Below are 17,336 nucleotides of genomic sequence, written 5' to 3' on the forward strand. Positions count from 1 at the left end.
ACACACACACACACACACACTCTCTCACACACACAAAAAGAAAACAAACAAACAACAACAACAACAAAACCCCAAAAAAACCAAGGGGGGGGAGAGGAAGATATAACAACCACAATTTTTTTTTGAAGTTCTTACAACAAGAAAATGGAGGGGACACACTTGGGTGGGAGGGGGGAGAGGGAGGAGGGAGGGAGGTTTCGGTGATGGGACACAATAATCAACTACATTGTATATTGACAAAATAATAATAATAATAATAATAAAAAAAGAAATATTCTGTCTCATAATACTGTTCTGGCAGGTCTAAGAAGGTAATCTCTTCTCCTAACGAATGTGCCTGCTTTTCCGGTTTTTCCAGCGGCTCAAGGATTGCTTGTTATATGGTGCAGATTATTTATTTATTTATTTATTTGGTGTGGCCAAAATCCCTCCCACTTTCTTAAAACCGTTTTGTCCCGTGCAGAGGTTGTGGCCATGCATAAGAAACAGCAGGTGGTGCCAGATGACAGATGGTGTGGGAGCCCGTTCCCCGGTGGGAGGGGGCGCGAGTGAGCAGGCAGGCAGCTGCCAGGAGCTCTTCCCCGCTCGCTCACGCCTCGCTCTCAGAAGCTCCCGATCCAGACACACGCGAGGCGCTGTCCTTTCAGCACCACAAGCTCGGGCTGAGGAGGGAGGACTCCTCCTCTTCAAATTGACTTGAATCTGCTCTGACCCCCAAGAGTGCAGCACAGTAAGTAGGCATTTGTTTTTGCTATAGCCACTCCCCAATATCCTCCAATATTTTACCACCTCTTTCACCCCCACAACCACCCTGTTTTGTTGAATAACGTTCCATCAGCAGGATTGAAAAGAGAAATTCAGTTGTGCTGGGCTTTTGAGGGTGGGGTGGGAGCACCATTTGACTTCTAAGGGATCTGGAGAGCAGTAAATGTGATTTGTTTATTTAGTTGGCAATCTTGCAATACGGGGGCTGCTAACTTTCCATGGAACCAAAAAAAAAAAAAAAACCCAAAAACGGCCCTTCACTATTGAGGAAATGGAGGCATTCCATGGCTGAATAACAGAATCGGGTTCAAGCCAGCCTTTTTTTGTTATGGGAAATTGTATCTCATATACAGTATACATACGATGCAAAAGGGTACACACAGAAACATTGAACATATTGTGTTTTAGGGGGATTGCTGAAGAAAAACCAATATAATAAAATAGCAACCGAGGTGGTGAGGTGAAATTTATCATATTGCAGGAGGATCCAGAATAATAGAATTCTACTTTGCTGAAGAATAAGCTTTTTTCTGGGATTATATAAATACTTTAGCTCTAGTGTCTTGGGTATTTGTTTTAAGCTTTTATTATTTTTGGAAGTTTGGGATTTTCCTTGAGTTCCCCAAATTTAAAGGCTGTTAAACCCCGTGGGCAGGTGGTGTATTTTGATGCTTAAAGAAGTTTTAATGGGCAATGGGAATCATGTCAGGAAATCTAGCACAGGATCAATGATTAATCACTGGCTTGAAAACCACCCAAGTGGAGGTGTTAAGGACGGTGCTATTTTCTCTGTCGTCAACCCTCTCTTTCCCTGCCTCACCTCCTGCTCTAACAAGAATCCCACTGCTTGCCTTAGGTCTGGGAAGAAAGGCATAAGGATGGTGAAGCTGAACAGTAACCCCAGTGACAAGGGAACCAAGCCACCTTCAGTTGAGGATGGCTTCCAGACCGTCCCTCTCATCACTCCCTTGGAGGTTAATCACTTACAGCTGCCTGCTCCGGAAAAGGTAAAGCAGGTACTTTTCTTCTTGTCAGCAACCCCTCCCCCAGGTTTCCCCCATCTCAGGAAATAAAACTGCAAAAAATTTCACCTTCCCAAACCCTTTTATTCCTTCATCTGCCAGGTATGCTCCCTTTCTGGTAAAATGTAGTTACTCCTTCCAGAGATAAAACATCTCACGTTATTTCAGATTTACAGTAAGTGTTTTTTCATTTTTTTGTTCATATCTGCATACATGGGCAAGCAAATTAATCTTTCCTTATTAAAGTTTTATCACAGCAGATGAATACTAATAAGCTTCTAGATGGTGACAGAGAAAATCCATCTTGATTATTTTGGAGAGGTGTTTTAAAATTGACTGGTATGGATATGAAGACAGATAATTGAATTCAGTCCAATAAGCATTCAGTTTTTACCTGCTAAGGCCCTGTCCCTATACTAGAAGTTGGTTATAAAAATACAAAATTACAAAATCCTCATCCATTATAATGAATTAAATTAATGCATCATGGTAAATGCTATACCCGAGAATTACAAAGATTATGAGAGCACACAGGTGGAAAAATAAATTCTGTTGAGGTGGGGAGAGAGTGAGGAAGGTCTGTGGATGGGACTGGGATGACAGGTTAGGTAAACTTCATAGGAGAACATTTGAACTGGGCTTTTAAAGGTGAGTCAAACCTTCCAGGTAGACCACGAGAGGAAAAGGCAGTTAAGGCACACATATTGAAAGCATAAAGAGCTTGTGGGGAACAACATGGCTGGAGTGGAATGTCTTTGGGGGAGGCGTGGCTGGAAATGAGTGACTGGCTGATGGCACATCTCCTGACATGGGAGTAGTCCATGAAGAATGGAGGTGGGAATTCATACAAAGACGGGGGAGGGGAGATTTATCCCATGGACACAGGTGGGAGAAATGTTATCATTTAAGATACACCTGAGAGAACTTGGAGTTTTATAATGTGAGCTTTTGCACAGTATAACAGAGAGATTTGGAAGCAAATGATAGACTTCCCTGGCTGAAGAGCAAACAATGGATCATTCCATCTGTTTGATTTTCTCATTGCCATCTCCAGAAGGGCATTGTGTGTCTTAACCAATTGACTCCATCCAATCAACGGAAGAGGAGCCAAAGCTAGATAAAGGGTCTGGCTGATTGGCTGGGGGTTGAGTCATTTGTTTTGAAAGTGCTGAGTTAGTATGAGAACGTGCAGGGATGGGATGGCAGAAATAAAGAATTCTTGACCCATCCTGAGAAACCAATAAAGACTTTAAAAATAAATTTTGAACAGGCCAGTAACACTAAAGAAATGTGATGGAACAGTATTAATTATCTGCTGCATGTATATCAGTTTCTGGGTTTTTGTTTGTATATGAGAATCACCTGAGAGATTTAAAAATTCCTGCCATCTAGGAATTTACCCCAGAACAATTCTGTCATAATCTCTGTGGGTGAGACATAGGCATCGGTACTGATGAAATCTCTCCAGGTGACTCCTGTGTGCAGCTGAAGTCAGGAACCACTGTTTTAGGTGAACATTATTCCAAGGAGTCAGGGATTATGCACTCACATTTATGGATGAAAATTTGGTGGGTTATCCAAGCTCACAGAATGAGTAAGTGGAAATGCTGGAATTTGAACATAGATATAAGTGGAAGTTAGGGAGAAGAAGGAGGGATATTCTCTTGAGGTTTCTTGAGGCCAGTAATGACAGTCTTGCAGATCCACGTGTCCCTGAGAGGTGTGCAAGGAAAAGAGACTGTGGTGAGGTCACCTCTCTCTAACTTTCCACACACCTGCAGGTCAGGCAGAGATGGCTGTGGTTTCTGTCTCTCCTTACTCTCATCACCCACCTCCCCGGGCTTCCTTCTCTCCTTGAGAAAGGGGACAGGCTCAATAACTACTAAGCATCCAGTCCAGATATACCAAAAAACTGTCCCATAGCTTGAAAAATATCCGTACAAAAACACATCCCTACAAGGGCACATCATAGACTCCCTCTGATGTTCATGACAAAGTCTTCTACCAGATGGACCTCAGTTTCCTTTTCTGTGAAGTGAGGAGGATCACACCTACCTCACAAGGGTCAGAACAAAGTTGGTTGTGGCCTCATATGTAAAGTGCCTGGCACAAAATGTTAAGAGAATAGTAGTTAACCATTTCTCAGGTTCTTCCTAAATGTTAGATGCTATCCTAAGCCACATGTACGTACACACACACACACACACACACACACACACAATTTTTTTTCATCCTCTCAGTAGTTAATAAGACCCAATAAGGGAGTCACTACTTTGATCCAAATTTTAAAGAAACTCAAACACAGAGTGATAAAGTGACTTCCCAAAGCACTAGTTGGTAAAGCATCCTGGATGTAGAACCCAGGCAATGTTGTTTCAGAATCTTCCACCTCAGCAGGAATGAGGAGCTGGCCTGGGAGTCCACAGACTTGGTTTCTAGCTCAAGCTCGGTGGTTAACCCACAGTGTGACTTGATTCTTCTCCCTTAGGTCTCTGTCTTCTCTGAGTGGGGAAGTGTATTAGAAGTTTTCTGTGCTAATATTTAGATTTCATGATCTTTATGAGAGCATGTTTCTTCCCCTCTGACGTTAGAACAGATGTGTTAAAAGGAAAATCCACTCAAGAAGCCAAAGGATCATTAAATGCTTACAATAGGTGGTAGTTACCAGCAACAGACTCTGACTCCATCTCTTTAGGTGGGTTCAAATCCCCACTCCTCCTTTTACCAGCCTACCTTGGCTAAGAACTTTGGGAGAGTTTCTTAAACTGCCTCAGTCTCCTCATGTGTAAAATGAGGATAATATTGGGAATCACCTCACAGGACTATGATAGAAGAGGCGAAGTAAGCCCTGACACAGTTGCTGGCCTTTGATTAGGTTCCCGTCAGATGGTGAGTATTTGAAGTCAACATAGTTCAGAAAGAAGTATATTTGACCCCAATGTTAAATCACGGTTTCTTTTCTGAAAATGTAAAATGCAGAGTGTGCTTGGTATGTAATACTGAAAACCATCTTTAGATTCATTCATTCAATACTCTTTAGTAGTATGGGATATGAATGTCAGGAGGAAACCTTTTGAAGGCTAAATGGGGAAGATGAGCATGAAGTGTTGCTCTGGGCTGAGGATGTGGCCAAGCAGGGCACTCATTCCTATTATGTCAGTTAATCTTCCCAATGGCTCTGTGAGGTGGGTTTTAGTGCACCCATTTCACTGATGAGGAAACTGAGGTTCAGATCCATGGAGTGACCTGCTCAGGTTAACAGATAAAGAGTGGAAGACCTAGGGTTGAAATCCCTGTGTACCAGGCACTTCAAGTTTTTCCTCCACATGGTGCTACTTCAATGATGAGAAGACTCCCATTCCAGGGGAGTGCTTCCTCAGACTACATTCCCTTACCCATAGCCACGCTTCCTCCTTGAGTTCTCCCTCAGGCAGGCTCCTCCAGGGATCTGTGGGTGGCACTCTGGGGGTGGTTCCCTAGAGGAAATACTGCAGCCTCCAGTGCTCCCACCCTGTCCAGTGCTGGAGAGATGGGTTCCTGCCTCGAGAGGGGAGGTGGGCTCAGCCTCATGGGTGGTCACCTGCCTCTTCTCTCTTTCACTCTGCTCAGTCCTCCACGCTGCTTCTGAGGCCACTTCCTCTCCTGTGGGAGCCCTTTCCAGAACCACATTCCCACAGGATACCATCCTCAAACCCTTACCTTGGTGTTCCAGGTCCTTCATGGTCTGGCACACTGCCTTCCATTCCTACTACTCCCACTTTGTATCACAAACACCAGCATGTCAGGCCTCCTTAGAGCAGCAGTTCTCATGGGGGGTGATTTTGCTTCCCAGGGGGACATTTAGCAATGTCTAAAGACACTTTTGGTTGTTACAACTGTAGTGGGAGATTCTGCTGGTATCTAGTGAGTAGAGGCCAGAAATACAGTGCACAATACACCCCTCTTCCATCCCCCCAAAAGAATTATCCTGCCCAAAATGTTAACAGTGCCTAGGTTGAGAAACCCTGCCCTAGAGTTTTCCACAGGCTCCAGGGTGTTCCGTGCCTCATTGTACTTGAACATGCTGCTCCTTCTACCCAGAAAGCTCTCTCACCCCTTTGCTTGTCTGATAAGCCAATACTCATCTTCCTAAACCCAATTCAGCTCTCCTGGACACCCTTCCTGACCACCTGTAAGTATAGCTATGTTATACTTATCACACTGGAAGGTATTCATTTGTTTGTTCATTCATTCATCCATCCATCCAACAAATCTTGTTGGGTACCTTCTATGTGCCAGACACTGTGCTAGGCTATGGATATACAGCCATGAAAAATTGGTATGGCCACTGCCTTTACGGAGTTTCCAGTCCAATGAGGAAGAGGGACGTCAAACAAGGCATCATACAAATAGAAGTACATAGATGCAAATTGTGAGAAGGGCTTTGAAGGAAAGAATAAGGTGCTATAGTGTAAGAAAGGTTAAGACTTAGGAGGACATAATTATGATGGGAGGAGGGTCAGGGGAGGTCTTTCTGAGGAATCGGCCCTGGTTGAGACCTAGAGGATGGATCAGTAAGGGAAACGGGGCAGAGGAACCACCCTGTGGGCAAGCACTGAAGAGACTGGAGGAACAATCAGGGAGCCAGACACTGGCTGAAGCTTGTTGAGTGAGGGCGAGAGATTTAGGAGATAAGGTGAGGTGAGTACCAGTTCAAGTGGGGCCTGGAGTAGTTTTTTTATTGTTGCTATTTTTTGGTCTCGTTTTTGAAGTTTAAAGCAGGAGAGTAACAGGATCAGAGTTCTATTTTAGAAAGATAACTCTGGCTGCTGTAGGCCACCATGGGGACAAAGGACAGGCTCAGCCTCATCCTGGTCTTCTGGGCTTCTGTTCCTCTTTCTTTCCAATCAGTTCTCCACACAGCATCAGAATTAGTCTTCTCCAAAATAGAGGTGACTGGGTTTCCTTTAGCATCCCCACCACGAGCAGTGAAAGAAAAGAGTGAAAGGATCAGGACCAGCTCGAAGACTGCTGCCGTGTTCATGAAGCCGGGGGTAGTGTTGAGGGTGGGGCAGTGGCAGTGGGAATGGGGAGGTGAATAGATTTATTCAGACTTGTTGCCTGGTTGGCTGCAAGGAGAATTTGTTCTCTCTGCTCCATTCGCCCACTAGGTCCAAGGGCCCCGACTCTGCATCATCTTGGTAGCCTTAGCAGTGGCATGCAGTGGGCAGTGGAAAATGCTGGGCGGACGAGGCCCTCTCTTCCTTGCCTAGCTTAGAACTGGGCTCAGTTTCTCCCCTTGACAGGTGAGGAAATAGACTTGAATCTAAGCAGTTGGGTGGCTTTCCACAGGCCATGGGAGTGAGCTCTTGAGAAGCTGGAACATTAATCCGAAGACATCAAATTTCAGGACAAGCCTTTGGGGCCGTGCTGCCTTTGGTTTATCTAAGTAACCACAATAATCCAGATGTCCCCACAACCCCTCTGTGAGTTTGTTGCCATTATACCTATTTTACAGATGTAGAAACAGGCTCAGAGAAGTGGAATTCTGCCCTAGGAAGCACCAAAAGAAAACGGTGCAGCCAAGATCTGCACACAGGTGTGCTGGGAAATGCCAGCTAATGGATTGCAGCTCAACAGAAAGCAAACTACCACAGACACAGTCCCACCCTGGCAAAGCCCCAGGTGAATCACGTACTCAGCAAGCTACTGCTAGGCTCTGGGAAAATGCTCCTTTCCTTTCTATTGTTTATTAAGTACTCGTGCATCCTGGAGAGGTTGGCCCAACTGCTTGTAGGAGGAGAGGAACACAGACATTTAGCCACCAATTATTGATGTGTGGAATGCTTCAATTTTTGCATGGTAGACCACATGTATTTTGTAGTCCCAGAGGCCTGGGTTCAAAGCTCAGCTAAGCTTTTCACTTATTATGTGGCTTTAGGCAACTTGCTTAGAATCTCTGGGCTTCGTGTAGTTTCCAACTGTAAGGTGAGCATAGTAGCTACCTAACAGGGTTACTGTGAAGGAAAAATGTGAAAATTGTCTACTGGGCCTAGCTCAGTGCATGGGACTCCGAGGGAGCTCATTGATAGTTTCCTTTCTTTCATTGGACATCCATAGTATGTCTCTTCAAGATGATATGTTTGGAAGAAGACTGTAAAAGTGAAACATGCTGAGAACGATGGGGTCTCAAGGGTGGATGTGGGGAGATGTGGGGCCTGAAACTCCATGGCAAAGACCAGCAAGGTTATTGGGTGAAGGGGACACTGCTCCTGTCACTGAGTCCTGCCTGCCTTCTTGGCCTTTTCCTTAGCTTCACCACTGGGTTTATTTTTCTCCCTGAGACTCGAGATGAGAAAAGTATCAGCCTTTCCCCAGAGAGCAGCAGAAATGCACTTCTCTGCAGATTCCAGGCTTATAGAACCCCTTGTTCTTAGAGACTCTCAGCAGACTGATTAGAAATCACCCCAAATTGGAGCAAAGGCTCTGACTAGGCAGTTCCAGGAAATAGATATAAAATGACCAATAAGCATATTGAAAATTTTCTATAATTTAAAAAACATAATTTTAAACAAAATGTTATTTTTTTACCTATCAGTTTGGCAAAGGAAAAATTTGATAATGCCTAGTGTTGATAAGGTGGGGAGCAAACATGACCTCGGTATACTCTTGTTGGTTATGTCATCTGATGCAATGTTTTCAGAGGGTATTCTGACATTGTTTATACAATCTTGAACTGTTTGTATCATTTGACTGGTATGCTTCCTACTGGTAGGAAGTTATCCTATGGATATATTTTTCAAGTATGCAAAGGTCTATATACATATTTTTAAAAACTGGGAACAATATGGATTGTTCCATGAGAAGGGACTGGTTAAATAAGCTCTGGTGCATGGATGTGGAATGCTAAGCAAGTGCTGGGAGAAGAGGCAGATCTGCATGTGCCCATGTGGACAGAAATAGACACATTGTTCAATTAGAACAATCTTAAGGACAGTGGTATGGAGTGATCCCATTTGTGGAGACACACATAATGTGTGCATGTTTTATGCTTATGATTTTTAAAACAGTTTTGGAAAGACACACAAGAAAAAGAAACTGTTAAATGTTTGCGGAGCGGTGATAGGAGTGGGTTGGGCCTGTTTAAAGACTTTTATTCTATAATTTTCATCCTTTTTTTTTTATTTACCATGAGCATGTATCAAATTTTCTATTTAAATAAAATCACCCCCTTCTCACAGACAGTAAAACAATCTCAGAGAGATGATGGAGCTTGCTCACTTTCACACATGCACAGACCACGGTGGAGTGAGCCAATTCCTCGCAATGTACCAGGAAACATTATAGCAACACAGTGTGAATCCAAATTCTAATTCCACTACCTACTTTCTGTGTGACTCGGGGCAAATTTATCAACCATTCTGATTCTCTGTTTCCTTATGACAATACTATCTTCTAAGAATTGTTGTAAGGATGAGGTGAGAAATATTCATGTCAAATGTTTATCACAGTGCCCAGTGCATAGTAAATGCTTAATACAAAGCTATTATTATTGTTGTCATTATTGGTATTATTATCATCATCAATTCAGCCCAAGAATCAGGTTCCCCATTCCTGGAGAGCACAGGGGCTAGCCTCAGGAAGCAGGGAGAGCTGAGCAACGAGGTGGCCTGGCCCTCTGGACCATGGAGGTCCCAGGTGGCAGAGCTATGCACTTCCATTCTACTGATTCCAGCCCAGTAAGCTAGTCTCTACTCAGAGCAGAAGAAGCTAGAAGACCCTATGGAGTGTACCTCATCTTGCCCAATACTGTGCATTGCCATAGAATTCAAGAGTCATAGACTTATTGGGCTAGATGGTCCATTTGAGGCCATATTGGCAAATCTTTCATTCTGCCTCTGAGAAAGCAAAGGCCCAGCAAAGAAATGAAACTTTGTTCCATGAAAAGAGCCCTGGACTGGGAGTTGGCAGGTTCATACTAGAGACATGCTCTGACTCAGTCTTATTGTATGACCTGTAGTAAATTACTTCCTCTTTCTGGACCCCAATCTCCCCATCTGTGAATTGATGGGGTTGGACAAGACTGCCACTAAAGTCCTATGAACAGTGACATTTTATCTTGTGTCTGGGCCTAATACCAAGCTTCAAGGGTCCGGAGAAAGACTCAAACCTAAAAAGAAGTGTGGGGTGAGAAGGGAGGACTCAGACCCCATCTGAGCAACTTTACACCTTCTCTCTTTAGAGATAGGATTTATCTGTTTGCTCATTCATTCAACAGTATTTATGGAGTCCCTATTATGTCCCAGGTTCCCAGGATCAATTTGAATGTTAGGTACACTTGAGTCTGAGCATAGTTCAATTCTTGGCTCTGCCCACTAGTGGCTACATAATGTTGTAAAGTCATTTCTGCTCTCTGAGACTTGAGTTCCTCATCTGTAAAATGGGGATAATCACACCCCTACCTCACAGAATGATTGAGAGGATTTGCTGAAACATAAGATATAAAGCTTTTGGCACAGTGCCAGGCACCCCCTTTAAAACAAAAACAGAAATAAAAACAAAAAACATGTTAGATAAGAAGGATGACAATTATGTTGAGTTTGAATACTGGAGCAGACAGTTGCAGTCATTTGATCATAGGCAAGTGACTGAACTCTTTGAGGTTAAATTTCCTCATCTGAAAAATGGAAATAATAATAATGATTTTAAAGGAGAGAATTGAGGATTGGAGAGGGTGTTGTCAGGAAAATTATGAGAACTCAATGAATCTACATCAGCAGGGCACCCAGCACAGTGTCTGGCACATAGTAGGTGCTCAGTGGCTAGCCATTCATTGACCTGTCTCTGACCCTCTCTCTTTGCTGCAGGGATGAGCTGAAGCATACAGTTTAGATCTATTTTTGTCCTGTGTAAGTCCAGCTCATAAAAATACAATCTTGCTCCTTGTCAGCAGTTCTGCACTTTTATTTATTGTTCCTGCCAATCCTGGGGCCTCTCTATGTGGGAACCTCTTCATTATTGATAATTCTGGGAAGTAGTATTTAAAATTTTTATGATCTGTACTTTGTGTCATCTGAACCACTATGTATTATCTGGCCTTGCCAATGAAGGGGGAATTATAACCAGACGAGGAGTCCTTTCGGGATGAATAATTTATCCCATTTTCACAGTGCCAATTATGTTAAATTATGTGCCTCATATTAGCAGCCAGCAGGACAATAGGGGACCAGTGGGTAAATATGAAAAGAAAACAAATTTATTACTTTGCCTAAATCCACAATGATATTTGAAAACCTGGCATTTCATTTTTCCAAATATCTATAAAACTCCACTTCTAATAATAAAAAAAGCAGAAAGAAATTTTTCCTCTCTCCTGCATACTTTTTTTTCCCATTTCTGTTATTAATCAAGATGCTCAGGGCTCTGTTTTGCTCCATTTTTTTAAGTGTGGAAAAAAGAATGTCCAGAGTATAGCCTTTCCTTGCAAATTTATTTTCTCTTCTCTCTCTCTCTCTGTTTATGCAAGGTGATTCCTCCAAGGTACAATAAATAACGACTAGCTAGCATTTCTTAGGTTTTCCCCTTCATAGTACTAAAACCAAACAAAACACAAAAAGCCCCACCAAAAATATAGCTGTTACTGCATCTTTTATAGAAGGGAAATGTTTCTGGCTCCACTCCATAGGAACAAAACACCAAGCTTCAAGAAACTCCTAATAGCTGGTTGATTCCAGTAACTTTGTAGGTCTGTATTTTTCTGCTCTCTGCCTCTCCACTCCCTAGGGTATCCTCACTGTGGCCAGAGACTTCTCCTCTGCCTGTAATGCATGCACATCTGGAAAGCCATTCTCTTGTTTATAAGCCTTCCTCAGTTATTCGTGCCCTCGAGTTAATCTTCCAGGTACTTAGTGTGGCCTCCGTGTATTTAGAGCCTCCGTGTATTCCTCCAGTTCATCTCTGTCACCCGCTCACCTCACCTTGTTGTCTATTCACTCAAAACCACCTCTTTGTAATTGCGCCAGGTGTTGTCCTCCCAGATGTCTTCTGAATGTTTGCTGGTATGTGCTTCTCCCTCAGTGTAGAAAGATCTTTTCTCTGGGGTTGGGGAGGCAAGAATAGAAGGAACTTGGCTAGAGCAAAAATCCAGAGAGAGATGATAATGTCCTGAACTAGGGTGGAGGCAGTGTAATTGGACAAATGGATGAATTTGAGAGAAATTTTTGAAGAAGCTGGAGCTGGAATGAATGGAATGATGGAATGGATTGGGGGACTGAAGGGAGGAGAGGGATCATGGGAAATTCCTATATTTGATTTGATATTAACAATTGTGTGGATAGGGCCGAGCCCGTGGTGCACTCGGGAGAGTGCTGCACTGGGAGCGCAGCGATGCTCCCACCGCGGGTTCGGATCCTATATAGGAATGGCCGGTGTGCTCACTGGCTGAGCACAGTGTGGGCTACACCACACCAAGGGTTGTGATCCCCCTACCGGTCATGAAAAAGACAAAAAACAAAAAACAATTGTGTGGATAGGGCCGAGCCCGTGGTGCACTCGGGAGAGTGCTGCACTGGGAGCGCAGCGATGCTCCCACCGCGGGTTCGGATCCTATATAGGAATGGCCGGTGTGCTCACTGGCTGAGCACAGTGTGGGCTACACCACACCAAGGGTTGTGATCCCCCTACCGGTCATGAAAAAGACAAAAAACAAAAAACAATTGTGTGGATAATGTTGCTATTTTGTGAGCTGGGGATTACATGGCATGGAAATGTTGAGGGTGAGATGATCAGGACAAGTGGGTTAGGGTCCATGCTGTGAACATGGTAATTTTAGGTGAGTATATCCAAGGGCAAGTGTCCAGTAGGGTAATCTGAGTGTTGAGTGAGATACAAATGGAGATATGAATTTGAGAGTCACAGGAATAAAAGATGGACTTGGAAGTGATGGCAGTGAGTGAGAACACCCAGAGGCCTTGTAGAACGAGAGAGAGCAGAGTGGCCATGACTCTTCAACACTGAGAGGTCAGGTTGAAGAGGAGCCTGAAGAGGGCTGGCCAGCCAGGTAGAAAGAGAACCGAAAGAGAGACTGCCACGGACCTAGGAGAGGAGAACATTTCAGGGAGGATGGAGAGAACAAGCCTGTCAAAAATTAAGAGAGATCAAAGGAGATGAGGGCAGAACGCTGTCCATTTTTCCTGGGGAGTGAGCTTCTTAAATGGAGATGGGGTTCTAAAGAGCTGACACTTCCTTCAGGGTGAAGATACAATATTATGCAGCAGCTGAGTTGCTTTTGGAGAAAATGTGACTTGGCTAAACAGAGGAACAGAAGACTGAGGACTCACATGGTGTGAGGTACCCACCTGTCCCTGGCCCTGTGTTTGAGCTCTGTGGTTTGAGGAGTGAGGCGCTGAAGCCAACAAAACTGTTTTTATTAGAGAGCCAGTCAAGGCATAAGTAGCATTTCATAGGGGTTCAGAGCAAAGCAGGACATAGAAGAGGGGGTTATGGGCTCAACTCTGCCTAAACGCAGCACCTCCTGCAAATGGTACTGCAATGGTAAATGGTATATTTCTAAAGTAAATTTGTTATATATATAAATTTTATAAATATATATATATATTTGAAGCTGATGTAAATAAATCACACAACATATAAAAAACCCTTTTTGTGTTTGATGTCTTTTGTGTAATGTCTGTGAGATTCATCTATAACACATAGTTGCTGTGTTACATTCATTTTATGAATGAACCACAATTTACCCAGTCTCCTGTTAATGGACATTTGAGTCATTTCCAGTTTGGGGCTATTATAAACAAAGCTGATATGAATGTTCTTGTATATTTCTTCTGGTGGTGCTATTACATTTTTGAACTGACTTTTTGCTGACACCTAGGAAATCTATTTATTCTGGTATCCTTATTTAGTGTTTGGCTATCTTTCTAAATTCTAATGGCCTTTCAGCTCTTTCTCTTGAAACACCTTTGTATCAGATAGAAAGTAGTTAGTCTTAGGCAACAGAAAACTCAACCTGAATTTGATTAAGGTTCCAAGAGTATGTATTTGCCTACACAACTGCAGAGCTCAGCATGGTTGTAGCTTTAGGCAAGATGTGATTCAGACAGTACGATGTCTGCAGAGCCCATCACCATTGCCCTGGGTTCCTCCTGGTGCTGTCCTCCTTTGTGTGCTGCCTTTGTTCCCCTCTAGGCTCCATCTCATAGTGGCAACAATTGCTACAGCATTTCCAGACCTCAAGTCCTTACCACAACATCCAGAAGAAGAGCATGCTCTGGGGATACTTATGAAGGCCAAGGAAGCTTCTTTCCTCAAGTCTCTTGTCAATACTGCCTCCTATTTCATTGGTCAGATAGGGTGATGTGTCCATGTGTGAGCCAATCAAATTGTGTGATCAATAGGATAGTATTCCCTGATTGGTTTACGCTCTGGGGATACTTATGAAGGCCAAGGAAGCTTCTTTCCTCAAGTCTCTTGTCAATACTGCCTCCTATTTCATTGGTCAGATAGGGTGACGTGTCCATGTGTGAGCCAATCAAATTGTGTGATCAATAGGATAGTATTCCCTGATTGGTTTAACCTAACTAAGGACCATCCCTGTCATTAAGGGAGGGATCAATTCTACCAAACCACATGGCTGCCACACAGCAGGGCAGGGGTGAGTTTGTTTATTTGGCTATATGGTTCACTTTGCAGAAAATGTCTTTCTTTGCCTTGTCCACCCAGAAAAATTCTATTCACCCTTCAAAACTTTTTTTTTTCCAGGCAGCATGGTCCGGGACATGCTTGAACAGCACTTTTCTTGAGAAATCCTGTGTTGTTCTCGATGGGCTTGGTTGGGTGGCCCACAGTCTGACGGGGCAAGCCAGACTCAATTCTACATCTACCTCAGACATCTATGGAAGAAAATGTGGCCTCACCCAGAGGCAGTGTTCAAATAGACATTTGTTATTGAATGAATGGTCTGAACGTTTAGCTGCATTAACTCATTTATGCCTTATAACAATCCAGTAATTTGGTTATGGTTATTTTCCCATTTTATAGATGAGAAAACCAAGACAGAAAAGGCTTAAATGACTTACCTAAGGTCACCAGCTAGTAAGTGGTGGATCCAGGATTTGAACCCAGGCCACAATCTTACACCCCTCCAACCCTCTGTATTGACAATATTGGTATCTGACTCATAGCATAGAGATAAGTGAGATAATGCACGTCAAATGCTCAATGTCAAGAGCTAATGCACAAAGTATGAGAATTATTTTTTTTCTGTGGTACAGAGGCTTCTGTTTTTCTATTTTTTGGCATAAGAGGTAAGAAAAAAATAAAAATAACAGAACACCCTCTCGCCCTCTGCCACACACACATACAAATAAACCCTTATCCATGTTTGCCTGCATAACTTCCCCATTTAAAGAACTAAAGGGCTTTTGTTGCTTGGAGGAGAAGACTGCAAACAGGGTAGAACATGACAGCAGAATTTACACCAGGAAATGGGTTTTAGTGGTCAGGGAGGGAGGGATGTTGGGGTGTAGCAGCTGGGCTGGGGCCCAGGGCCTTCTTTGCCAACATATTTAAGTACTATATGGTAGATGATCAACATATGGTAGTACTTTCCACATCTCTTCCTTTTTGAGCTACATTGAGTCAATGGCATGCCTCACAGACTTTAAAGAACATTCTTCATAGGAGAGTTCTTGCTCTGATCATTACACTTGATTGTTGTCTCCAAGAAAACTCAGTGGGGATATTCAGTAGAAATTCTGTTAATTTAAGCTGTAATGAGAAGTAAGAGTGATAATGGTTGGAAGATTGCTTCCTTTTAGCTGTGTAACCTTGTACAGTGACTTAGCATCTCTGAGTTTCAGTTTCCTGGTCAGGAGAATGGAAATAGTAGTGGAGTGTATAAGGTATATGAAGTGCTTGACCTAGTTCTGGCACATAATATATGGTTCAAAAAATATTACCCATTAACCTCTCATTTAACTCTCCAAGAAACCTTATTAAGTAGGGAATTATGGTTATAACGACTGGCTATATTTTATAGGTGATACCCTGAGGCTCAGACAACTTTTGTGTTCCTCATGGTACTCCAGCTCTTGGCAATAATTATTGATTATCTGTCAGGTTTCTTTTTCTTCTACTTTGCATACACAGTGGGATGTAGTTCCATAAATGTCTTGTCAGGTTGACAGCACATCTTGGTAAGATATTAACCACCTCTGCAAAAATATTCATACTTTAGAAAAATAAGATGATGCAATAGATTGAATAGACCTTTATATTTTTCTTTGCTCAGGTTCCCAAATCAAATTGGAATTAAGTATATGCACAAGGATTTGCTACAGGATGTTCATCATAATTTGTTTATATAACCAAAACTGTGAAAGCAACTTAAATGTTCAATAAAGATTGATTAGATCAATTGTAATACATACATACAGTGAAATATTATACTACATCAAAAGGCAAAATGAAATCGTATAATTGTCTACACTGGAAAATTGGAAAAAATCTAGTGTTGTGTCATAAAATCAGGTTATAAACTAGTTCATGAAGTATGAATCCATTTCATAAAAAGAAAATTTATGATTTCATAAATAGTGAATATATATATAATATACATTTATATATGCATATAAAAACGTCTGGAAAGATGTAACCAAAATTGTCACTTGTCGTTGTCTCTGTTAGCATGGGGAAGTATTATAGGTAATTTGAATTTTCTCTTTTGTTGTGTGAGTTTGGGAGGGGGAATTCTTTATTTTATGATTATTATGTAATGTTTAATAAATTCTAGCTATTAAAAAAAAAGAAAAAGGAAAGAAAAATGTTCCCTACTTCCATATGTGCTAACGCTGATGGAACATTTCAGGTGATTGTGAAGACAAGAACGGAGTATCAGCCAGAACAGAAGAGCAAAGGGAAGTTCCGGGTGCCGAAAATCGCTGAATTTACGGTCAGTTTCTTGATGGTGTAACAGAAAGAGTAAAGGTAAGGCTGGCTTCAGCCAGCTTAGTGCACCTCTTGCTAGTGCAGCAGGTACTGCTGGAGAGTGGGAAATGACACAGGCTATTTTTGGAGGATTTCTTGAAGCCACACAGTCTGGGTTACTGAGTTTAATCAAGGAATGGGAGCCCTGCCTCTGACGTCTACTCGCGCTCTCTTGTACTCTGGAAAGTTCTGATAAATATGATGATTGATGAATGCCTCTTTTCTCCTGTCCCCCCTTCTTCCTGCTTTTCCATCACAATCTCTAGCAAGTGTGCTGGAAATGTATGAAGAAACTCAGATTTTAGTCAGTGAATATGGTGGCAACAAATATGAAAAAGACAAAAGGAAAGAAAAACTGACTTTTGGGCCATAAAAACTAAATGGTTGACTTTCTGTTTCTTGGTGGAGGTGTTGCTGGGAATACTTAACACATGTCATTAGCTGTGACGAGTTGTGGGAAGATCCATGAAGCCCCTCTATGATGATGGAAGAGGAGCCTAGGGAAGTGCTCTGGGAGAAGCCACCTAGGAGCTGATCTAGGAGTGGGGAGTGGCTGAGGAGAGCACA

At 42.6% G+C, this 17,336-nt stretch overlaps 1 protein-coding gene across 1 annotated transcript in view; it reads left to right on the top strand.

Moving 5' to 3' along the window:
• Window positions 1–505: 505 nt before the first annotated feature.
• LOC103606184 (neuron-specific protein family member 2) overlaps window positions 506–17,336 on the top strand; it is a 55,419-nt gene continuing 38,588 nt past the window's right edge. The window contains exons 1-3 of the mRNA XM_008590776.1: window positions 506–730; window positions 1,622–1,772; window positions 16,651–16,734. Of these exons, the coding sequence (XP_008588998.1) occupies window positions 1,644–1,772; window positions 16,651–16,734 (213 nt within the window). The 5' untranslated portion in view covers window positions 506–730; window positions 1,622–1,643. The remainder of the gene's footprint in view (window positions 731–1,621; window positions 1,773–16,650; window positions 16,735–17,336) is intronic.

This window comes from Galeopterus variegatus, unplaced genomic scaffold (genome assembly GCF_000696425.1).
Source record: "Galeopterus variegatus unplaced genomic scaffold, G_variegatus-3.0.2 Scaffold6362, whole genome shotgun sequence".
NCBI lineage: Eukaryota > Metazoa > Chordata > Mammalia > Dermoptera > Cynocephalidae > Galeopterus > Galeopterus variegatus.